Source organism: Trachypithecus francoisi, unplaced genomic scaffold (genome assembly GCF_009764315.1).
Source record: "Trachypithecus francoisi isolate TF-2019V2 unplaced genomic scaffold, Tfra_2.0 Lachesis_group12, whole genome shotgun sequence".
Classification (NCBI taxonomy): Eukaryota; Metazoa; Chordata; class Mammalia; order Primates; family Cercopithecidae; genus Trachypithecus; species Trachypithecus francoisi.
In genome coordinates this window covers 70368706-70394433 of record NW_022681457.1, presented here as the reverse complement: position 1 = coordinate 70394433, position 25728 = coordinate 70368706, and the positions used below count along the sequence as shown (strand labels likewise).

The 25728-nt window shown below is 40.3% G+C and overlaps 1 protein-coding gene across 7 annotated transcripts; it reads right to left on the bottom strand.

Annotated features, from left to right (window-relative positions):
- Positions 1–2482: 2482 nt before the first annotated feature.
- Positions 2483–25721, bottom strand: HSPB11 (heat shock protein family B (small) member 11). Of its 7 annotated transcripts, none has more exons than XM_033226295.1 (7): positions 25644–25721; positions 24696–24806; positions 19907–20019; positions 10256–10362; positions 8601–8669; positions 4485–4528; positions 2483–2697 (listed from the first exon to the last, which is right to left on the bottom strand). In XM_033226295.1, exons 3-7 carry the CDS (start codon positions 20002–20004, stop codon positions 2581–2583), a joined length of 435 nt encoding a protein of 144 aa, XP_033082186.1. In that variant the 5' UTR covers positions 20005–20019; positions 24696–24806; positions 25644–25721; the 3' UTR covers positions 2483–2580. The 7 variants fall into 7 exon arrangements, with proteins under 7 accessions (XP_033082186.1, XP_033082187.1, XP_033082188.1 ...); XM_033226296.1 differs by lacking the exon at positions 25644–25721 and adding an exon at positions 24961–25033; XM_033226297.1 differs by lacking the exon at positions 24696–24806 and having other exon boundaries at positions 25644–25714.
- Positions 25722–25728: the final 7 nt, after the last annotated feature.

Genomic DNA, 25728 nt, shown 5'->3' with positions numbered 1-25728 from the left:
GGCAGGGTTTTGCCATGTTGGCCAGGCTGGTCTTGAACCCCTGACCTCAGGTGATTTGCCCACCTTGGCCTCCCAAAGTGCTGGGATTACAGACATGGGCCACCGTTCCTGGCCCCAATTTTTTCAGATTTCCTTGTATTTATGCCCTTGGGCAGGCACCTCGTTTTCACGCTGGGCTTGGACACATGACATGATTTGGCAAACAGACAACAGCAAATCTGATGGCAAACAGAGACTCAAAAATCATTTGCACTGTGTTCAGAGATAGCAGAAGAAAAATAAAACTTTGCATACTGGGGATTTCCCTCTGCTACTTTTGAGAATTCTGAGACCATCATCTGAAGAAGCCTGGGTTAGCCCCCTGGAGGACAAGAAAAAACTTGCAGCAGAAACCTGCAAACCTTAAAACGTGAGTGAAGTCATCCTACACTATCTAGACCATAGGAGTTGCCAGCTGACCACAGGTACAGCAAAGCAAGCACAAGCCAGAAAAAAATGCCAGAAGATCCCCAGAATTGTGAGCAAATGAAATGGTTGCATTAAGCCATTATGCTTTGGTTTGTAACAGAGCAAAAGCTAACTGATACACTAATCCATTTTTAATAAATCGATTCAGATCCCTGCACTGCAAAGTTCCCCACCAATCTTTCAATCAGCTCATCCACTGACTGTTGCCTATACCAATGTTTAATTTCATGCAAATCAATGATAATTTTTTTCCTTTTTTTTTTTTTTTTGAGACAGGGTTTTGCTCTGTCACTCAGGCTGGAGGGCAGTGGCACAATCATGGCTCACTGAAACCACCATCTTCTGGGCTCAAGCAAACCTACCACCTCAGCCTCCCAAGCAGCTGAGACTACAGGCATGTACCACTCTGCCGGGTTTTGTTATTTTTAATTTTTTTTGGTAGATATGGGGTCTAGCTATGTTGCTCAGGCTAGTCTGGAACTTCTCAGCTTAAGCCATCCTCCTACCTTGGCCTCCCAAAGTGCTGGGATTATAGGTGCATGGACTAATGATGATTCTCTAATTGTATCATATCTTGCACATTAATGAGCAGGAATTCTTCTGCAAAGCACTTTCTCTCATCTACTAGGGTTATCTAGTAACTCTCAAATACAGTCTGTACATGATAGATGCCCAATTCCTTCTTTTTAAATACAAATATTCAAATGAGTAATTCTGCCCTAGTTACATCCCATGTAGTCCAATGAGGGTTTTGTTTTGGTCTTTTATTTTTTCTCTTCTATCAATATGAATTCACTTTTAAATACATTCAGTATGGTTGTAGTCAACTGTACATTTTTTTTCCTGCTCAAATTGCCCTTTTTTTTTTTTTTTTTTGCTAATAAGAGTACTTTCATGGTGGCTTCTGTATCCTCTTGACATTACCCATTAGTCTCTACTTTCTGGCACGACAAAATGTCTCAGGCTCATCTTGTCTATATCTTGTCACATATTTGGAATTGGCCATTCCTCCAAAGAGTCTTGGTTCCAATTAATGGAAAAGGTATTTAGAGATCACAATCTGGGTACTTTATATGCTCACTGATATTTGGATGTCACTGCTTCTAGATCTTTTCATGGACTTAAGAAATAGTATTCTTAAAAAAGAGAAAGAGGGCCAGGTGTGGTGGTTCATGCCTATAAACCCAACGCTTTGGGAGGCTGAGGTGGGCAGATTGCTTGAGCCCAGGAGTTTGAGACAAGCATTTACTCCAGCTTGGGTGACCCTGTCTCAAAAACAACAACAACAAGTAAGATTATGTATTTCCTAACCCTTCTCTGAGGTTAGTAAAGTAAAAGTAAAGGCTGGATGCGATGGCTCATGCCTATAATCCCAGCACTTTGGGAGGCCAAGGTGGGCAGATCGCTTGAGCTCAGGAGTTTGAGACCATCCTGGTCAACATGATGAAACCCCTTCTCTACAAAAAAAAAAAAAATTAGCGAGGCATGGTGTTATGCACCTGTAGTCCCAGCTACTTGGGAAGCTGAGGTGGGAGGATGACTTGAGTCCAGGGGATAGAGAGGTTGCAATGAGCCAAGATTGAGCCACTGCATTATAGCCTGGGGGACAGCTATACCCTACCACAAAAAAAATGTTTTTTAATTAAAAGAAAAAGTAAAATCACTTGTTTTACAGGGCCCACCTCAGGTTCCATGACCTCAATGAAACCTGTCCATAAGTACTTTCTCTTTTCTGACCTCTTACATTGTTTACTGTCTATATTGCTCACTTAGTTCTTTGCATCAATCAATCAATTAAAAAATTAATGCACTACAATCTGAAGAGCACCAGAGTGGATGCTGCGGGGATGCAATGTATTACCCATTAAATTTTCATGTGCAGTCACTTCCTCGATTAAGCTATATACTGAAGCCAAAGCTTCCTCATTTCCTCCATGGTGGCCAGTACTGCTGACTGATAAAAACAAAATTCCTTTATCCCAAATACTGAAAAGAATGTAAATAAAAACTGAAACAAATTGACACAAATCCTTTTAATAAAGTGTATCAGTGACAACTTCCTGTTTAAATAAGTATATTGTTAAAAAATCATGCAAGAGCATTTTGTTATAATTATGAGGAAAGGTTTGAGACTACTGTTCCCTCTGCAGAAACGCTATGCACAGATGCAAAATGGTCAAAGGCTGATACAATAATGAATCTCAAGTAAGTAGCGGAGCCATCACGTGCCTGTATGGGAAAAAAATCAATATAAATGCTTTTAGCAGTGCTAGTTAACTATTAACAAGCAGTTAGCAGAAGAAACGGCTTAATGCAAGAGTAATATCCTAAATACGTAACAATATATAAGGCCAGCTACATATAATAGTTGTGGTACGTATCAGCTAAATACAAGCCTTGATTTGATGAAAAATAGCAACTGGAGCTAAAAACTGCAACTCTCATTTTTGTAAGCACAGGGTCTCGCTGTGTTGCCTAGGCTGGTCTTGAACTAGCCTCAAAACTAGCCTCCCAAAGTGCTGGGATTACAGGTGTGAGCTACCATGCCCAGTTTCTAATTTTTTAAAAGTGTCGGCTGGGTGCGGTGGCTTACGCCTGTAATCCTAGCACTTTGGGAGTCTGGGGCGGACAGATCACCTGAGGTTGGGAGTTCGAGACCAGCCTGACCAACATGGAAAAAGCCCATCTCTATTAAAAATACAAAATTAGCTAGGCGTGGTGGCACGTGCCTGTAATCCCAGCTACTCGGGAGGCTAAGGCAGGAGAATCGCTTGAACCCGGGAGGTGGAGATTGCAGTGAGCAGAGATTGCACCATTGCACTCCAGCATGGGCAACAAGAGCAAAACTCCGTCTCAAAACAACAACAAAAAAAAAACAGTGTCTTTCTGAAGTATTTTTCATAATAAAGAAGTTTCCGGCCGCGCGCGGTGGCTCAAGCCTGTAATCTCAGCACTTTGGGAGGCCGAGACGGGCGGATCACGAGGTCAGCAGATCGAGACCATCCTGGCTAACATAGTGAAACCCCGTCTCTACTAAAAAAAATACAAAAAACTAGCCGGGTGAGGTGGCGGGCGCCTGTAGTCCCAGCTACTCGGGAGGCTGAGGCAGGAGAATGGCGTAAACCCGGGAGGCGGAGCTTGCAGTGAGCTGAGATCCGGCCACTGCACTCCAGCCTGGGCGACAGAGCAAGACTCCGTCTCAAAAAAAAAAAAAAGTTTCCTTTGGTTAATGTTGCCTCAGAATATACTACCCTGAAGCATGACTACATTTTTATATTTACATAATTTCTCTGGAAAGCAATTAGCCAATATATTTTAAAAGCTCTAAGTATGTTTATAACCTTGCACCCGGTACGATTTTAACCCTCATTTAGGGAAACTTTAATTAAACAAAGCATGACCACCTAATAGATATGCAGTTGTTTTACTTTTTTGTGTTAGTCTAAAACCGGAGCCTGACCAACTACCAGGAACAGAGGAACTCCTGATGAGGCAGCAGCTTCCTCATCAACAGGCATTCATTTCACTTGACAAGCAAAGCCCAGTGGAATGTTGTCGAAAAATACTGGTTCTCTTTCCACCTCACCTCTCTTTGGCTTATTTGTTGCTGATCCTATGCTCTAGTTCCCCTTATCTGAATCTCCCTTGTCCTTTCATGCTTAAATTAACATTCAATTTTGGCATCTCGACCTTTTTTGATTCCTATTCTAAAATGCCTACAGAATCAAATGAAAAAAAGCAAACCAAATAAATACTTCAAAGTAAATGAATGAGAAAAATAAAACAAAAAATAAATGAATTGTTTTATCTTGCCGTCACTCTCTATGAAAGAGCCTAATTTATGAATGTACATTTAGCTTATATTATTATTGAGAATAACTTTCTCTACTGGTTGATTTAGATACAGAACCTATAATATCATGAGGATATTTATTATATATGACTACGGAGATATGTTTAAAGTCTAAATACATTGTGCAGGTTAATTTTTAATTCTATAAAGTATATTCACTTACCACAATTTCTTCATTTTGAAGCTGCCCCTCTGTGTGTACCAAATCTAAAACACAAATGTAACAGAAGAAATGAGTTAAGGGTCAAAATACATGAGAATAGCTACTGAAATTTATGTTCAGCAAAATATGATATCTGGTAAATTATAAGACCAGGTTTGAAGGACTCATCGTTTGCATGTTGAAATTTGATTTAAAAATAGAGGTATATGATATACAAGGCAAAAAAGATAATCTATGAGCTATAAAATATCCTAGTGAGTATAAGCAAAAGGAAATGTAAATGTCAATTATAGTAATAGTAAAAGAATATAAGGAACTGATAAAATGTGAAAATTTATTTTTAAAACATTTATTTTAAAAAATCCCCTTTTCAAGAAAAAAAAAGTGAACATTTGAGGATCCAGCTACTAACAGAAAGGAGCCATTTTGCCATACCCAAAGGTAACAACTAGAGCTGAGTTTCTCAGTGAGACTTTCACTATGATGCATAATTGTGTGGCCCATGAAGTAATCTTTTCTGGTATCCAAGTTTTAAAACTGTTTCTTTATCTAATTTTAGAGCAGATTAATTTATTTGATCATGAGTTAATCATATCAAACATTCTTTTGGAAACATGAAAGATTTAATTGCTATAATGATAGATAATGACAGTATTCAAAATTAACTTCATATAAAATAATGTATACAATGTAAAAGCCCCATAGTATTAAAAGAAGTGTTTCTGTTTCCTAACCCTTTTCTGAAATAATGAAAATCAGTAATCTGCTTTTCCCTTCTTTCTCCTTTAGTCCTGCTTCCTAAAAGTAAACATTCTCAACTATTTAAGCTGTTTTTCCTGAAATTATAATATGCTTTTATTCCTTTTTGGTAATTTTTTCACTGACTTTATAGTATAGTAGGTGAAATTTTAGCTTTTTAAAGCCGAAATCCCTCTTTTTCCTCCTTCAACTTCTCCCTCTTTCCCTCCTCTCAAATTTGAAATCCTACTTGATGGTTACATTACTTTGTCTATCTAAAGGTTATTTACTCCTGAAATAAGTAATAAATTATAATGATATTTTCTTTCTTGTACAACTCTATCACCAGAAATTAATAATAAACTTTTTCATTTGCTTAGTTTTTTTATTTATGAAAAATTGAAAAACATCAACTGGGCGTGGTGGCTCACGCCTGTAATCTCAGCACTTTGGGAGGCCGAGGTGGGCAGATCACGAGGTCAGGAGATCGAGACCATCCTGGCTAACATGGTGAAACCCCATCTCTACTAAAAAAAATACAAAAAATTAGCCGGGCGTGGTGGTGGGCATCTGTAGTCCCAGCTACTCAGGAGGCTGAGGCAGGAGAGTGTCGTGAACCCAGGAGGTGGAGCTTGCAGTGAGCCAAGATCGTGCCACTGCACTCCAGCCTGGGCGACAGAGTGAGACTCCATCTCAAAAAAAAAAAAAGAAAAGAAAAAGAAAAGAAAAATATCAAACATACTTATGAAAGAACATAAAAAAACTCCCACATATACCTATAAGCTAGATTTTATAATTACTAACATTTCATCATAGTGGATTTATCCATTTTTTTTTCACTAAAGTATTTTAGGTCAGGTGTGGTGGCTCACTCCTGTAATACCAGCACTAAGGGAGGCTGAGGTGGGTGGATCATTTGAGGTCAGGAGTTTGAGACCAGTGTGGCCAACATAGTGAAAACTCTGTCTCTACCAAAAATACAAAAATTAGCCAGGCATCGTGGTGCATGCCTGTAATTCCAGCTACTCAGCAGGCTGAGGCTTGAACCTGGGAGGCAGAAGTTGCAGTGAGTCAAGATTGTGCCACTGCACTCCAGCCTCAAAAAAAAAAAAAAAACAAATTAAAGCAAGTGCAAGACATTATTTGACATTTTACCTCTAAATACTTTTTTGTTCTTTTGAGACAGGCTCTCACTCTGTCACCTAGATTTAAGTGTAATGGCACGATCTCAGCTCACTGCAACCTTTACCTCCCAGGCTCAAGTGATCCTCCTTCCTCAGCCTCCCAAGTAGCTGGGACTACAGGTGTATGCCACCACACCTAGCAAATATGTATATATATTTTTTGTAGAAACAAGATTTCTCCATGTTGCCCAGGGTAGTTTCTTGAATTCCTGAGATCACGCAATCCACCCACCTCAGCCTCCCAAAATGCTGGGATTATGGGTGAGTCTAGCTTCCCGTAAATACTTAATTATCCATTTCTAAATAGTAATTTTTTATATAACCATAATGCCACCATCATAACAACATTAAAAATAGTGTTTTAATATAATATGAAACCCAATTCCTATTCAAATTTTCCCAATTGTCCCTGTCTTTTCTTACTAAAACCAGAATTAAGTACCTTTAACCTTGAAGTGTTTTCTCTCCCCCACACACATTTTTTAATGCCTCTGACTTACTGAAGACACCAGGTCAGTTGTCCCATACAGTGTCCCACATTCTAGATTTTTTTTTTAGAGATGGGGTCTTGTTCTGTCACCAAGGCTGAAGTGCAGTGGCATGATCACAGCTCATTGCAGTCTCAACCTGCTGGGCTCAAGTGATCCTTCCATCTCAGCTTCCCAAGTAGCTACAATTACAGGCACATGTCACCATCCCTAGCTAATTTTTAAATTTTTTTGTAGAGACAACATCTTGCCGTGTTTCCCAGGCCAGTCTTGAACTCCTGGGTTCACGCAATCCTCCTCCCTCAGCCTCCCAAAGTATTGGGATTACAGGCGTGAGCCACTGTGCCCATGCCCCACATTCTAGATTTTATCATCTTGCCTATTCGTAGTTTCACTTAATTTGTTCCTCTATCCTCTATATTTCTTATAGATTGGAAATTAGAGCTAAAAGCTTGATTATATTCATGGTCTGAGGTCTTCATTAATGTCTTGTGATCTTTGTCTTTTGTTACTTCTGGATTATTTGAAAACTGTGCATCATTTGAAAACTGTGTGCATGAGCCACACTTGTTGATTACTGGACTTAAACAGGGTGACCAGAAATGAGCTGGCCTTTATCAGTATCCATAGGCCTTTTTTCTAGGGCCATTTAGTTTCTCCAAAGATGAATGTTCCAGTCTTCCAGCTGAGGGTATATTCTTGGCTGCTGACATTAATACCAGAACACAGGAAGGAGGCTGGTGTTCCCACTATTCAATATGTAGGCTTCCACTAGTATCCAATTTTCAACTCCATGTCTCACTCACTCCCTACTATACATCTTGTCTCCTGAGCCTCAACATTCTATATTTGCAGTTGTCTCTTGAGGGTGGTGGTGGAGGTCTGTGGGAGAAAGGAGTGGTCACCTAGCTTTGTAGGATGGAAGAAGGCACCTAGAGTCTGATTACTCTGTATATAGATGTTCAACTAATCATCCTTATTTTCTGACCCAGGTCTCATTCATACTTCCCATGGCACCTGTTGCCTTTGAGCTCTAGGCCTTTCTGGGGTTCTGTGTGACAAAGTGGCTTGCTTCTTATTGATATGCTCCTTGGCAAGACCTTAGGTTATAACCTAGTTCATTCAGCTAAAGAAGTTACTACTCTTCCATCTGCTTTCTCTTTATCATAATATACACTGATTTCTCACATTTGCTTTAGTTTGCTGGTTGTTTAATCTTTGTCCTTGTAGGTTTATGCCTGTTTTTATTCCTTTACTATTATTTTCATGATATTTTGAGAGGGAAAAGAGATAGATATATGAAGGCAAGATGCCGTGTTTAATTAAGTAGAGGCTATCAATTCTGCTGGTGGTATTTAAATAGTACCATTAATCGGGAGGAAAGGAAAGAAGATGAGAAACTAATATTTATTGTCTATTATATGCCAGACACTAGTTCACCAAAACCTTAAATGATAGATATCATCGCCATTTTCCTAATAAGGATTTTGAAACTGAGAAAAATTAAGTCACATGTTAATAGTTATATAACCAGTAAATGAAGAAGCAGCTTTGTATTCAAACCTGGGTCTTTCTAGGTCCTAAATGTGTCACAAGGATCATTGAAGTCATCTTTTTTCACCAAAGTGCAGCTAGATGAGAAATGTAGAGTCAAAGGAATATTATCTACTCCTTCATGCTCAGAACAATGCCGGTGAAACACATACCTTTTTCAATCCATTGCTCAAAATCAACTGGCTCTTTAGACGTGCTCTTTTCAATCTTCAAGGTCTGTACTGACATTGTCAACAAACAAAGTAAGTAAAGTGTTAATCTGGCTCTACGTTTTTGACCCTATATTTCTTTTTCCCTCTGCCTGAGATTGTCACGCACAGTGGAACTACGCAAACACTGGGATCAGAAACATCATGGAAGTTACTCTGTATTTTTCCAAAAAACCCTATGGTAAAATATAGTCTTGTGTAACTAATCTTCCAACTGTTTGCAACCATACAACACAGAGCAAGTAGAGCTTTTTTGAATTTGGCATTATTCCAATTTTTTTGTGTGTACTGGCAATAATAATACTATTGGTGGTTTTGGTCATAAACATTTATGGAGAGCCTATGATGAGTCAAACATATTTATCCATTCACTTTTGACTACAATCTTATGAGAAAGGTATTTTAACCCACTTTACTGGTGAGAAAGGTTTAGAGGAGCCAAGCAAGGTGTTCAATGATATACAGCTGATATACAGTTTGAAATGGAATTCAAACCCAGAGCCTCCACAATTAATGAGAGAAGAGACTTATCAGGAATACAGTCATCTTCCTTCTAAACTGGTTTTTCTCCACTGTTCTCAGTCCAGTCTCTAACACTCCAGATCCATTGCTCCTCTTCTTTGTCCTGTTCTGTGCCATGAGGGGCTAACCTCTGTGGACTGTATCACATGGATTCATTTACCACTGCCTTCTGACTGGATTTGTCCAGTGGGAGACACCACGGGGAGATTGGGGTGGGGAAGGGATATCAGCCAATTTTATCTCCACTCCCTTCCTGCTTCAGTGTGACATCTTTGACAGTTTCTCCTGCCTACAGCTCCTGTTAGGCTCTTTTACACAGGCTCCAGCTCTCACAGATCTCTGATAACACTATTTCCTTCCCTTGTGCCAGGGCTGGTCAAAGCTTCCTGCTATAGCTAGTTTCTGAGGGCCTCATCATTCCTTGCCTTGTTTCTTCCCTTAACCCAGGCCATAATTTTGCAAGCAGCCCCATCAATAGAGTCTCTTCATTTGAACCATCTGGGATGTATTCTGTTTCCTGCCATGATTTTGTCTGATACATTTTATCCTTAAATAAATAGGATTAGAATGATGTCCCAAGGGAGATTATCCCCCTAAATTCCTGAGAAAATGCCACTAGTAATAGAAGAATCACAACTATCCAACATAAATAATCAGGGTTATCAGATTTTCAACAAGAATTTGACAAAGAACTCCTGGACAAATGAATCTAGAATAAAGATGTCATGGAACTTAGTGTTCTGGCAAGCTGGCGTCTTATATTCCTAATAGGGCCTTTTGCCAGACTTTTACATAGTAAATTGCATGGAAATTATTATGTGCTTTGGAAGGGTTTCAAATTTGCAGTTTCAGAAAGGCCAATTGAGCTCAAGGCAGTTAACCCATAATCCCCATCCTTTCACCCCAGCAATAAAACTGGATTCCATGCTATAAAGAAAAACTAGTGTTTCGCCAAAAGTTTATATACATGCCTTCTGCCTATGGAAAAAATGAAAGGATAATGAAAATCAACACATGAGCCTTACCTGGAGCACCGAAAAAAAAAAGAAGAAAACATTAATGTAAGATTTGCTTACCAAAGTAACTTTGGATTACAAGCCTTTCAATCCTTACATGTTTGTGGAAACAAATAATGAATTCCTGGGGAAACATTCCTGTGGTGGTCCAAAACGTTTCTGGATTCCTATTGTTAATTTTAAAGAAAAAATAAGAATAGCCAAATATAAATGGTTAATCATAAAATTTTACTGAATACCTGTTTTTTTAAAATTAAATGACTACTGGATTCTTACATCTCCTTTCCATTAATTCTGCCTCTAATCTCTCTCCAACTTTAATAATTCTTCTTTACTACTACCAGGTATTCTTTTCTAAAACACAGAAACGGAATTGATGTCACTCCTATCTAAATGCCTCAGTAGTCCCTTATTGCCTATAATTCTAAACTCCTTTGTATGGCATTTAAGACTGTACAATATGGTTCCATCATTAAGTTATATTCTCTTCCATTACTGTGGTCACACTGGGCCACTTAAAATTCTGCAAATATGTTATGCAGGCTCTTGCTTCTGTACCTTAGCTCATTCATGAGGTTTTGTTTTTTGTTTTTTGTGTTTTTTTACCTGAAAAACCCTTCTTCCCCTTGCATAAGTTAATTCACTTTCTGGTCCCATTTATCTAACACCACTAAATCAGAATCGCTTCCTCCCTCTTTTGCACTTATCTCATACTCAGCCTCCATCTCTCCATTGGCACTTAATCTCCTGTGTTTCTATGGCTCCCACTAGATGCTGAGCTCTGAGTCCAGCTTCTTTCTCTTACTCATCTTTATAACCCTACAACTGCTACAATGGCTCACCCATAGTAGATACATGCTAAATGTTTGTTCAAACAAAAATTAAAACATGCACTGAATTTTAAGTCATATATAGTCAAAATAGTATATATGGTTTTGACTACAGAAATAATCATTTCTATTTTAACTATATAAGCTTTTTATTTTTTTGGGAAGTAAAATTTACCTACAGTGAAATTGACCTTAAGTGCATAACTTAGTGAGTTTTGATAAATGTATATGCTTATGTAACCAATACTCCAATGAAGATATAGAACATTTCCATGACCCAGAATCTCCCTTATCTTTCCTTCTAGACAATCCCTACCTCCCTTAGGCAACCACTGCTCTGATTTCTATCACCACCAACTATGCCACAACGTTTTCATTTGTGATTTTGTCTGATATTTTTGTTGGATATTTTAATTGCTTGCAGCTTTTTACTATTAGGAACAAAGCTGCTGTAAGTATTCTTGTACAAGTGCTTGTGAACATGTTTTCATTTCTCTGGGTAATTACTAACAGTGGAATTGCTAGGACATAGGGTAAAAGTATATTTAATTTTATAAGAAACTGTCAGCTTGCCAAAGTGGTTGTACTATTTTGCACTCCATTTTCTTTCTTGTCATGTCATGTCTTTGTCAGGCTTTGCTATCTGGATAATGTTCTCATAAAACAATTTGGGAAATGTTTCCTTCTCTGTTTTTGAGAAAGTATGTGGAAGACTGGTATTTCTTCTCTAAATATTTGATTGAATTTAATTTCTATCATAGATATGAGGCTGTTCAGAATTTCCAATTGATCTTGTGTCATTTTTATAAGGTGAGCTTTACAAGAAATCTGTCCATTTCATCTAAGTTGTCAAATGTATTAGCTTAAATTTGTTCTTTATATATGATTCCTTTAGAATCTGTAGTGATATTACGTTCATTCGTGGTTCTAACAAATTACATTTTCTCTATTTCTTGGCTAATCTTGTTAGAGGTTTATAACTTTTATTAATCCTTTCAAATGATCAACTTTAGGCTTTATTATTTTTTCTAATAATTGTCTATTTTACTGATTTCTGCTCTTACCTTTACTATTTATTTTCTTCTACTTACTTTGGGTTTAATTTGCTCATTTTTTTTCTAGCTTCCTAAGGTGAAAATTTAGATTATTGGTTTTACAATTTTTTCCTTTTTAACATAAGTATATATGCTATTACTTTCTCTTGAGACACTGCTTTAGCTGCATGCTGCAAATTTGGTATATTTTCAACATCATTCTGTTAGAAGTATTTTCTAAGGCCAGGCATGGTGGCTCACTCCTGTAATCCCAGCACTCTGGGAGGCTAAGGAGGGTGGATCACCTGAGGTCAGCAGTTCAAGACCAGCCCGGCCAATATGGTGAAACCCCGTCTCTCCTAAAAACACAAAAATTAGCCAGGTGTCTGGGACACGCCGGTAGTCCCAGCTACTTGGGAGGCTGAGGCCAGGAGGTAGAAGTTGCCATGAGCCGAGACTGCACCACTGCACTCCAGCCTGGATGACGGAGACTCCATCTCAAAAAAAATAATAAAATAAAATAAAATAAAATAAAATTCTATGATCCCTTATGATTTCTTTTTTGACTCATGGGTTATTTAGAAGTGTAGTGGTTACTAAGTTTTGGGGGGGTTTTCTGAATATCTTTTTGTTATTTCTAATTTAATTACACCGTGATCAGGGAACATACTAAGATTTTAATCTTGAAATATATTGAGACTTATTTTATGTTTCAGCACATTTCAGTGAATGTTCAATATGTTGGGTTTTAGGTTTTTTAAGAGACTGAGTCTTGCTCTGTCACCCAGACTGCAGTGCAGTGGCACGATCTTGGCTCACTGCAGCACTGACCTCCTGGGCTCAAGCCATCCTCCTGCCTCAGCTCCAAAAGGAACAGTAACTACAGGTATGCGCCACCATGCCTGGCTAATTTTTGTGTTTTCTTGTAGAGACGGGGTTTTTTTATGTTGTCCAGGCTGGTCTCAAACTCCTGAGCTCAGGCAATCTACCTGCCTTGGCCTCCCAAAGTGCTGGGAATACAGGTGTGAGCCACCACACGCAACTCATCAATACGTTCTTGTTCCATGTTGTTGATTATAGTATTCTATAACCATCAACAAAGTCGAGGTTATGATATTATTCAGATCATCTATGTCTTTATTGATTTCCTGTCAAATTGTTCTATCATTACTGAGAAAAGGGTACTAAAATCTCTAACTATAATTGTGAATTTGTCTAGTTCTCCCTTTCATCTGTCAGATTTTGCTCTATGTATTTTAAAGAACTATTATTAGGTCCATATACACTTAGGATTATCCTCTCTTTCTAATGAATGGACCCTCTAACATTATAAAATGTCCCCTTTGTCTCTGGTAATACTCCTTGTCTTATATTCTACTTTGTCTGATATGAATACAGCTACAGCGACTTTCTTATGTAAACTGTTTGTAGGATGTATCTTCTTTCATCCTTTTATTTTCAACCTATTTCTATCTTTATATTTAAAGTGCATATCTTTTAGACATATATATTTGGGTTTTGGCTTTTTATCCAGTCTGACAATCTCTGATATTTAATTGGAGTGTTTAGCCCCATTGACATTTAGTGTAACTAGTGATATGGCTGAGTATAAATCTACCATCTTGCTATTCATTTTCATCCTTCCCATCTATTCTTGTTCTGTTTCTCCTTTCCTGTTTCTGAGTGAATAAATTTTTTACATTCCATTTAATTCATCTATCTTTTTTAGCTATACCTCTTTTATTAGAAATTTTTACAATGGCTCCTCTCTAGGTTACAACATAAAATCCTCATGATAGTCAATTTACACTGAACATCACTTTTGTGCCATTGTTGTCATATATTTTATATATATAATATACCCCATAATACAATTTTTTTCATTAAGTGGTCAGTTGTCTTTCAAAAAAATTAAAAGGAAAAAAAGGCAGTCTTTTATAGTTACCCAAATATTTACCATTTCCAGTACACTTAATTTCTTCTTATAGGTTTGATTTTCCACCTAGTATTATACCTCTTCAAACTGTAGAATTTCCTTTAGCATTCCTTGTGATGCAGGTCTACTTGTGATGAAAAATGCCTTTATCCTATCTTCATTTTTGGAATAGTTTAGCTAGACACAGAATTCTGGGTTGACAAGGTTTTTAAATATTTGCTTGTTTCTCCCTTTCCCAGTATTTAAAAGATACTGCTCCATTGTTGTCTGGCTTCCACTGTTTGTGATGTAAAGTCAGCTGTCATTAGTGCTATTGTTCCTCTGTATATAATAGTTTTTATTTCCTTCTAGCTATTTAAAATATTTTTTTCTTTTTCTTTTTCAGCAGTTTGACTAAGATACAACCTCTGTATTTATCTAGCTTGGGGCTTGCTGAGTTTTTTAGATCCATAAATTGTTATTTTAAAATAAAATTGGGGAAAATTCAGCTCAAAAGTAGAAACAACCCAGGTGTCCATCAACTGATGAATGCATAAATAAAATGTGCTATATCCATACAATGAAATCTTGACAATAAAGAAGAATGAAGTACTGATATGTGCTACAACATAGATCAACCCTGAAAACACGTAAGTGAAAGAAACCAGGCCAGGTGTGGTAGCTCATGCCTGTAATCCAAGCACTTTGGGAGGCCGAGGCAGGTAGGTTGCTTGAGGTCAGGAGTTCAAGACCAGCATAGCCAACATGGTAAAACCCTGTTTCCACTAAAAATAAAGAAATGAGCCAGGTGTAGTGGCGCACACCTGTAGTCGCAGCTACTCGGGAGTCTGGGGCATGAGAATCACTTGAACTCAGAAGGCAGAGGTTGCAGTGAGCTGAGATTGCACCACTGCACTCCAGCTTGGATGAAAGAGCAAGACTGTCTCAAAAAAACAAAAGAAAGAAACCACTCATGGCCGGGGGTGGTGGCTCACGCCTGTAATCCCAGCACTTTGGGAGGCAGAGACAGGCAGATCATGAGGTCAAGAGATCAAGATCATCCTGGCCAACATGGTGAAACCCCGTCTAGACTAAAAACACAAAAATTAGTCAGATGTGGTGGTGCCTGCCTTAATCCCAGCTATTCAGGAGGCTGAGGCAGGAGAATCGCTTGCACCCAGGAGGCGGAGACTGCAGTGAGCCGAGGTTGCACCACTGCACTCCAACACCATCTCAAAAAAAAAAGAAACCAAGAAACCAGTCACAAAAGACCACATGTGTATGGTTCTGTTTACATGAAATATCTCAATAGATAAAATCTACAGAAACAAAGTAGATTAATGCTTGCCTAGGACTAGTATGGATGGGAAAATACAGAGTGACTGATAACAAGTGTGAGGTTTCTTGTGTGGAGTTTCTTTTTGGGATGATGAAACTGTTCTAAAATTGGTTGTGGAGATGGCTGTGTAACTGTGAATAGGCTGAAAGCCACTGAATTGTACATTCTAAATGGGCAAATTGTGTGGTATGTGAATAATATGTCAATAAAGTTGTTACCAAAAAAAAAAAAAAGGCCAGAACTACTTTTTTTTTAAGAGACACGGTTTTGCTCTGTCACTCAGGCTGGAATACAGTGGCACAATCACAGCTAATTGTAGCCTCAAACTTCTGGGCTCAAGTGATCCTCCTGCCTTGGCTTCCCAAAGTGCTGGGATTATAGGTATGAATCATCGTGTCCAGCCAAGGTCAGCTCTCCTAACTCAAAATTCTGGGTTTTTATAAAATGCTTAATATTTTACAGTCTCTTTTCATATTTATATTATTTTAAATTTTACTTATTGAAATTAATTAAATTAATTTTAATTGCCCCATGTTTTTCTTTGGATGCTTTCAATGAACATAACCAATAGAATAACATAAAATATCATGTAGAGATACACTTGAATTTTAAAATGACATCTAACTAGGCTGGGCACGGTGGCTCATGCCTATAATCCCAGCACTTTGGGAGGTCGAGGCGGGCTGATCACGAGGTCAGGAGTTTTAAACCAGCCTGGCCAACATGGTGAAACCCTGTCTCTACTAAAAATACAAAAGATTAGCTGGGCGTGGTGGCATGCACCTGTAATCCCAACTACTCAGAAGGCTGAGGCAGAAGAATTGCTTGGACCTGGGAGGCGGAGGGTGCACTAAGCCGAGATCGTGCCACTGCACTCCAGCCTGGGCAACAGAACAAGATTCCATCTCAAAAAACAAAAAACAAAAAAACAAAAATTAGTCAGACACGGTGGTGCATGCCTGTAGTCCCAGCTACTCGGGAAGCTGAGGCAGGAGAATCGCTTGAACCCAGGAAGCAGAGGTTGCAGTGACCCGAGATCGTGCCACTGCACTCCAGCCTGGGTGACAGAGTGAGACCCTGTCTCAAAAAAAAAAAAAAGACATCTAACTAAATCTTGTAATTATGTATAAGGAAGTCATCAAAGTGGTAGTTTTCTTTTAAATATGACTTTATAGCTAACACCTATTTTAAATGGATTATCTCATGTGATTTTTTTCTCAATTCTGAGGTCAGCAGAAAAGGTGGTATTATCCCCATTTTTCAGATCAGTAACTGAGGCTCAAAGAGTAATATATACTCTTTGACCAAGATAACACATAGTTCACTTACCCAGGAATTTTTTCTAAATACAGTATTCTTCTACACTACACCAAAATAACTGATTCTCTCTCTTCTTTTTTACTTGGCTTTTTTTTTTCCTAGTGTAGAACCTCTTTTCCCCTTTTTCACTGACACATTAAACACAAAGGGCAGAGGAAAAGTAGAAGTATAATCATTTTCTTTTTTTAGTGATGCGGTCTTGCTACGTTGCCCAGGCTAGTCTCAAGCTCCTGACCTCAAGCTATCCTCCTGCCTCAGCCACTATGCCTAGCTATTTATTTAACTCTTATTTCTGAAGGAATGGAGAGTTTGGAGCAGGGCCATAAAACAATATTCCATTATCCTGTAGGGACACATTTATAGCACTGTTTTCTCCAAATAATTCTATGGTTACTCTATTTAGATAAAGCAACTGTGAACAGAAAATAACTTTCTGTTTTTCTTTGAGACAGAGTCTCACTCTGCCACCCAGGCTGGAGTGCAGTGACACGATCTCAGCTCACTGAACCTCCACCTCCTGGGTTCAAGCAATTCTGGTGCCTCAGCCTCCCGAGTAGCTGGGACTATAGGCGCACGCCACCACACCTGGCTAATTTTTTGGTATTTTTAGTAGAGACAGTTTTACCAAGTTGGCTAGGCTGGTCTTGAACTTCTGACCTCAACTGATCTGCCTGCCTCAGCCTCCTGAAGTGCTGGGATTACAGACATGAGCCACCGCGCCTGGCCAGAAATTAACTTTTAGTGTCTACAATATACAGTCTAATTATATTTTCTGGAACTGCGTATGCATTAAAAGTCCCCTATGTACTCTGTTCAGTTATCAGGACAGTAACTACATTATTCCATACGTTTTCCTGTACTAAGAGTTTTTGTCTAATCTAAAAAATATTATGTCCTTATTTATCAAAATGGACAGAGCCTAAAATATTAACTGCAATATATGATAGCTAATCCTAACATTCTATAAACATATAAAACAGACTCGCTTGAGAGAAAGATCACCAAAGTATTGCAAGGTAAATTGATCTTGCCTTGTAAAACTAATCTATCTCCAATCAGAATCAAGGAGTGTTTCTGGAAAGTCCTCTATTTCTGGCAAACAACTTAAGGCAAATCTCCACAGTTCTGTGTATTCTTAAAGCAGTTCCCATATTAATTTTTCTACTCCAAGTCAGAGTAGGATAGTAACTATTACCTGAATTTCAGAAAGTAAACAACTAAGAAGAAGAAAGAAGAGACACAGGCAAAAAGCAGATATTAAATTTTTGATTCAAATTAAGTTTGAGTTAACCCAGTGTAGCACAAAGATCCCTGAAGTACAAGTTAGAAGACATGAGTGTTAGCTGATTCTGCCTCTTGCTTATCTGTGTAATTTTGAGCAAGTCATTTTTATTTTGAGGAAGTCATCTGATCATTCTTTTCTTCATCTTTACGACGGAGTTGAAAATACTTTTTTGTGCTTCTTATTCCCCAAGATTACTGTAAGGGTCAACCGACAAAGTATCTATGAAATTATAAAACCCTATGCAAATGTAGAGTAATATATGCATATATATGTGTTTATATGTATGTGTGTATGTGTAGACGTTGATTACTTTCCAATATTAGTCAAGTTTGACTCATAGAAATAGGCTCTGACTTCTAGGAATTCACAGTTGAGAGAGGAAACACACATTAAAAATAAACAATACAATAAAGGAAAAAGTAAGGTAACAGAGGTATATACCAACTGTTATTGGACCCCAGCAAAGAGATAAACGAATCTGAGGGGAAAAGTCAGTTGTCATAAAGATTACAATTAGGCTTCAAGGAAGAGGCTGAGTTGCTAGAATTTCATCCAGATACATGGGCTTCAAGATACATAAAGTATCATGAAACCTCTGTTACAACTGGTTCCGCCTTCAATAATTAAAAGTAGTACTTAACCTCCTTAGACCTCTCTTACTACAAGTCTGAAATAAAGGGTTTTGGCAAAATAAACCCACAAGTCCTTCCAGGCCTAAAATTGGATGGTTCTATGAGTCAAACTCTGGTCATTGTACATATACCAAGAAAGAGGGTTCAAGAAAGTAATAAGCCAGAACTATTAAAAAAGGAGTTCTCCACCAGGCACGGTGGCTCACGCCTGTAATCCCAACATTTTGGGAGGCCAAGGTGGGCAAATCACCTGAGGTCGGGATTTCAAGACCAGCCTGACCAACATGGAGAAACCCCACCTCTACTAAAAATACAAAATTAGCCAGGCGTGGTGGTGCATGCCTGTAATCCCAGCTACTCGGGAAGCTGAGGCAGGAGAATCACTTGAACTCGGGAGGCGGAGGTTTTGGTGAGCCGAGATTGTGCTATCGCACTCTAGCCTGGGCAACAAGAGCAAAACTCCGTCTTAAAATAAAAAGGAGTTCTCAGGTGGGCTCAATAGCTCACACCTGTAATCCCAGTACTTTGGGAGGCTGAGGTGGGTGGATCACAAGGTCAGGAGTTTGAGACCAGCTTGGCCAATATAGTGAAACCCCGTCTCTAGTAAAAAATACAAAAATTAGCCAAGTGTGGTGGCGTACTCCTGTAGTCCCAGCTACTCAAGAGGCTGAGGCAGGAGAATCACTTGAACCCGGGAGACGGAGGTTGCAGTGAGCCAAGATGGCGCCACTGGACTCTGGCCTGGGTGACAGAGTAAGACTCTGTCTTAAAAAAAAGAAAAAAAGGAGTTCTCCCATTAACTGCTTTTTCTTGGAATCAGAAGTCTAAGAACAATATTTAGAAAAATATCTACCTAGAAAAAGCTGTAGCACAATGAAGAGTAGAAATTGGAAGGATATCAAAAAGGGGAGAGGCAAAACAATACATGATAACAGGGAATGAAGCATTCAGTTCTGCAAAGATATCACTTAGACCAGTAAGGAAATATGTAGTATATAGGAAGTTATAATATTTACATTCTTATTCCAAGAAAAACTTGGAGTAAAACCAAAACCAGACCTTAAAATTTACACTTCCATAAAATGAAGTTGTTTGAGTTTTTGCCTTGGTAAACCACTTCTAAAAAAACCTATTTGTATGAAGAGTTCAGTTTAGGCATTATAAAGAAAACCATCAAAAACCTAAATATACACAACTGAATTAGTTTCAGAAATGGTACCAAAAGTGGGTATCAGATAATTCACCAAACATTTATTAAACTATGTTTAATAGGGCAAGTTGTTATAAAACACAGTCCAAGTACTCAAGGGATTCACTGATTTAAGACTGTAAACAACAAAGTATAGCAACTCTTACCCATCAATGATATTTTCAGGTGGGTGTTTTTCATCACTTGATGTAGCTAAAATCACTTCGGACCCTTCAGAGCTCAGACAGAGATCAATTTTTCTCATCTTAAAATGTTTAACCTGCAAATCAAAAAATTATAAAAAAAGCAACTTCTTGATTCTCTAAACTTTATCTGAGAAAACCAAGTGAGAAGGAAAGGCTGTTGCCTAGCAGATGGTTTAACACCCAAGCTATTCAACATGTGGGAGGGACTCTAACATGTTTGTTTATATAAGAAACCTTTCCCAGGGATAATCTATAAGACATGACTATTTCTGTCACTCTGCTTCACAAAATAAGTCCCTGACTACCCTAGCCGAACAAAAAAACAAAAACACAGAGGTATAGGAAGAAGGTCAACAGAGGAGAACAACATGGAATACCACAAAAATACTCAATTAGGCCAGGCGCGGTGGCTCACACCTGTAATCCCAGCACTTTCGGAGGCCAAAAAAAAAATTTTTTTTTTCTGTAGAGATGAGGTCTTGCTATGCTGCACAGGCTAGTCTTTGTTTTGAGACGGAGTCTCACTGTTGTTGCCCAAGCTAGAGTGCAATGGCACGATCTTGGCTCAATGCAACCTCCGCCTTCCGGTTTCAAGCGATTCTCCTGCCTCAGCCTCCTGAGTAGCTGGGATTACAGGCACCTGCCACCACGCCAGGTTAATTTTTGTATTTTTAGTAGAGACAGGGTTTCACCATGTTGGCCTGGCTGGTCTCAAACTCCTGACCTCGTAATCCGCCCACCTCAGCCTCCCAAAGTGCTGGGATTACAGGCGTGAGCCACCACACCCAGCTTGCTCAGGCTAGTCTTAAAACTCCTGGCCTCAAGTGATCCTCCTGCCTCAGTGTTTCAAAGTGCTGGTATTAAAGGCATGCGCCACTGTGCCCGGCCAATATCAGTATTTTATAAAAATGCATTTATTCTTCGTTTTTGTTTATTAGAATACAGTTCACTTTCTATTATATTTTAAAAACTAGTATCGATAGTATTAAAAGTGTGGTAACATTGGTAAGAAAAAACATATATTTTAATTTTTTGTGCCTCTTTTCTCTACCAATCTTACCACAGCTTTTGACACTATTGATACCAGAGAACCAGTCAGTGTGGGATGAACATTGTCAAGCCTCAGTTTTAAGAGGAGAAAGATGATGAATTCTGTAAATACAGATTGATAAACTTGAATGCTAATTCTCAACAAAACCCTAAAATTATTAAATTTCATTATTAAAATGGTAACCTTGAAAATGTAACCAACGAAGTACTAAAATTGGAAGTAGCAGTAACATTAGTTTACAAGCTAAACCAAACCTATACATTTCTGTTTGTCTGATGGAATTCCTACCCATTTGGAACATGTTCTGAACATTTCGACAAAGCTTCAGACAAAGCTACTCAAGATACCCTGTGAACCCGACAGAGAAATATGAATTAGGTGACAGCCAGTACTCTAGGTAGATATTTCTAACTCTGAGTGGCTGTACTCAAAGAATGATGATTAATGGAAGAAAATGAACTTGTGGAGGACTTCTATCCTTATCCTACTCAACATTTTTATTAATTAAGGATGCACAAAGCACGCTCATCAATTTTGCAGACACAAAGCTGGGATGTCAGCTGATATGCTAGGTGACAGAATTAGCATTCAAAAAGAAATGAGCAAGCTAGAAAGATAGCTTGCAATGAGTAAGTCATCTAATAAGGATAAAAGTAAAAACCTTTACTCAGTTTTGAAAAAAATCAGTCATACAAGGGTTAGTCTAAATCAGGGGTTAGCAAACTACTGCCTGTGAGCCAAATCTAGCCTGCCATTTGTTTTTGTACGGCCCACAAGCTAAAAATGTTTAACATTTTAAAATATTTTTTTAAATCAAAATATACTGTGACACACAAAAATTACATGAAACTCAGATTTTAATGTCCATGAATTATATTGGAAAGTGGCTATGCTCATTAGCTTATATATTGCCTATGGCTGATTATATGTTACAGTGACATAGCTGAGTCACTGTAACAGACTACAAGGCCCATAAAACCTGAAATAATTACTATTTGGCCCTTTACAAAAAAGTTTGCCAACCTCTTATCTGATACATATAGGTTTGGTTGATCACAAAGTCAATATAAGGCAACAGTGTACTAAAGGTAATAGAATGCTATCTTAGAGTTAAGGAAGTACCACATTCCATCAACATTTTTGAACACCAATTGAACTAAGGGCCAAGCACTGTGCTAGTATTGCAAAGATGAATATAACAACCTAAGTGACTAAGACTTGGTTCTTGCTTTCAAGCTCAGAGAGTCAAGGAAGATGAATAAGCATGAAACTAATAGTATAATATACTATGTACTAACATCGTGTGATGCACATCCAGAACACTGTGTTCAGTTCTGGGTAGTATGTTTTAAGTAGGACATTGTCAGGCGTGATATTGTTCAGAGGAGAGTAAAAAGTTCATGATGATCTATAAATCATATTACATAGAGGAAGGTGAAAAATAGAAATATGACTACATTTTTACTCTCAGTGGTGCTCACAAATGGAAAAAGGATTTTTTTTTTTACACTTCCAGGGGTGTGAACTGAACTCAACAAATACACATTTTGAGCAGGAAGATTTTGGAGAGACAAGGACTTTCGTGCAAAGTAAAGATTTTAAATTTCTTTCATTCCTGGAAACATCCAAGAAAAGTCAGTAAAAGATCATAATCTATGGAAGAAGCTAAAGAAATATATGGAGGAAGCCAAAGACAGGATTCCTGCACTGGTAGTTCTCTTAGACTGAGTCAAATTCTAGGAAAGATAGATTGGGAATAGATTATGAAAGATCTGAGAAGCCAGGTTAACAGCAATGAAGTTTATCTTGTACTCCGTACTCCAGTGGTTCTCAACTGGACTGGGGTTAGATTTTGGCCTCCAACGGACACTTCACAACATGTGAAGTTTTAGCTGTCACAACTTGGGAGGGAGAATGCTGCTAAATATACCATCATATAGAGGACAGCACATCCACAAGTAATTATTGGACCCAAGTATAAATAGTATAAAGCTGGGGAAACTATGCAGTAATCTATTTGGGGATGGAAATGTGAGGTTTGGAGACATAGGGAGAGAACTCTTTTTTTTTTTGAGATAAGGTCTGGCTCTATGGCCCAGGCTGGAGTGCAACGATGTAACCTCGGCTTAACGCAACGTCTGCCTCCCCGGCTCAAGGATCCTCCCACCTCAGCCTTCCTAGTAGGTGGGACTACAAGCACACACCACCACGCCCAGCTCATGTTTTTGTTTTGTTGGGACGGGGTTTTGCCATGTTGCCCAGGCTGGTCTCTAACTCGTGAGCTCAAGAGATCCGCCCGCCTTGGCCACCCAAAGTGCTGGGATTTCAGGAGCGAGTCACTGTGTCCGGCCGAGAACTTGTTTTTTAAAAGTTACACTTCAGGGTTGATATGGAGCAGATGAATAGGAAAGAATGTACTCCCGAAGTGTTCAGTTCTTTTCTTATCTCACATTCTTAAGTTTTCTGAGAAGCAAACACACGCTTTAATGCAAAACTCATTTCACACCTTCTATATTCACCATTACCCTTCCTATTTCCTGTTTTGGGTAGAATTACTTAAGTAGAAATGGCAGAGACTGGGTTTTCTTTAAGATTCTTTTGTTGCAGTTAATGACAAGAGGCAACTAACCTTACAGAAATCCATACAATGACGGGCTGGTGAGTCAGGCCTGTAATCCTGACACTTTGAGAGGCCGAAATGGGCGGACAGCTTGAGCTCACAAGTTCAAGACCAGCCTGGGCAACATAGTGAAACCCCGAAACCCCCTCTACTAACAATACAAAAATTAGCCGGACCTGGTGGCAGGCGCCTGTTAACCCTGCACTTTGGGAGGCCCAGGCAGGCGGATCACTTGAGGCCAGCAGTTCAAGACGAGCCTGACCAACATGGTGAAACCTCGTCTCTACTAAAAATATAAAAACTAGCTGGGTGTGGTGGTGGGCGCCTGTAATCCCAGCTAATCCGGAGGTTGAGGCAGGAGAATCGCCTGAACCCAGGAGGCGGAGGCTCAGTGAGGTGAGATCGCGCCACTGCACTCCAGCCTGGGCTACAGAGCGATGATGTCTCCAAAAAACAAAAGTGCAGGTTTGGGAGGCAGTCTAATCCCCCACCCCTTTAAAGCAAGGCAATTTCCTCAGGGCGGCAGTTTACCAAAGGTGGTACACTCTAGGGTGCTATCCTTTCCATTTTTTACAATCCCTGACCCTGGAATTCCCTGATGCTTTACCCTGTCTTCCATATTAGGGCCACTGGTTTCGTCCCCAGTTCACCCTTTCATCGCTAGCTCACATGCCCTTTGTGGGCCTTCTTTCTCCAAACCTCTTCAGGTCAAGTCCTTAGAGGACCTTCTCCCTGACCAGCCCCCTTGGTTCTGATGCTACAGCTGGACTCCTCACGCTCTTTCAAGTACGATCCATTGGGAACGTGGTGTACTTTAGAAAACGCGGACCCGGCCTACGGCTTGTCTCCGCGGGGACAAGGCCACGGCTTCCAAGACAAACCAGCCCTGGCACCACCTTCTCACCTCCATCCCAAACCCTCCTCCTCAGTCCAAGGCGCTGTGGAGACAGACCTCCGAGGGCCCTAGAGCCTCAGACTTGTGGAGGCCCCGCCCCAAATTATGTAAAGAATATAATAAATGCCCCCGACCTTAGGTACAACTCATAACTAGATGGGTTACGTTGCGGCTGACAGCTTACATTTTGGTAGGCTAATTAATTTCGATTTACAACTGGTTTTTCCTTTTGGTGGTCAAGACGCTATTTCTGGTCTCAAAGAGCTTCGAGGGCTGGCACTGGCGCCTCCAGGGTCTAGAGGAGAAGGCGGGTCTGCGTCAGACCTCCCGCGACGGCCCTTCCACGCCTCTCGTTGCTCATCTCTTCACCACCCTCCACTGTTGCTCCCTTCCCACCAGCATCCCCTTCTTTCTGCCTTGCCCGGCCAGGTCCCCACACCCCCTGGTACCAGCATGCCCACCCCGCGGCCCGCTCGCCTGGGACTCCCGTTAGCTCTGGGTGCCGGATCTTCCTGGCTTGAAACCTCCCTTTCGCCCCGCCCCACGCAGAGCGCCCCAACCCACAGCCCCGCCTCCTCGCCGCAGCCTCCGCGGAGTTCTGGACCGCGCGCGCTCCAACTCCGAAATCTTCGCGCCACGCCTCCCACAAGCCCCGTCTCACCCTCAGCCCCGCCCCCTTGCCGCGACCACATGGGAGTTCCCGGGCGCGCGCTCCTAACCCGAGCTCTTCGCGCCACGACTCCCACAGGCCCCGCCCTGCCCTCAGCCGCGCCCCGCCCTCCGCCGCGGCCTCCGCATAGCTCCCGGGCGCGCTCGCTCCTACCCCGAGCTCTTCGCGCCACGCCTCCCACAGGCCCCACCCCGCCTCAGCCCCGGCCCCTCGCCGCGGCCTCGGCCCCTCCCACCCCAAGCTCTTCGCGCCACGCCTCCCACAGGCCCCGCCCGCCCTTGGCCCCGCCTTCTCCAGCTCCCATTACTTCGCAGGCCAAGATGAGCAACCACTCCCGAGCGCCTTTCCGCAGAGCAGTCCCAGAACTTGCGCTGCCTACCCTCCCCCAGCTCAGCTGTATCCCTGGGGCACGCAGGACCCAGGGGATCCGCCCTCCCGCGAGCACGCACGCGCAGGGCCCACCTCTGCCAGTTGCAAACCCTCGGCCCTCGGGTCGCCTGCCTGGGGCCCGGCCCCGCCTCTAGACCCGGCCCCGCCTTCGTGCCGG

What these genes read in the sequence shown, in the direction of transcription:
- HSPB11 (XM_033226295.1), bottom strand. Translation starts at nt 20,004, where the DNA reads ATGAGAAAAATTGATCTCTGTCTGAGCTCTGAAGGGTCCGAAGTGATT. An exon ending in TGTAATCCAAAGTTACTTTG is followed by an intron (nt 8,670 to 10,255) that starts GTAAGCAAATCT and finishes TGACAATGTCAG; the next exon opens with TACAGACCTTGAAGATTGAA. An exon ending in TTCAAAATGAAGAAATTGTG is followed by an intron (nt 2,698 to 4,484) that starts GTAAGTGAATAT and finishes TTTCCCATACAG; the next exon opens with GCACGTGATGGCTCCGCTAC.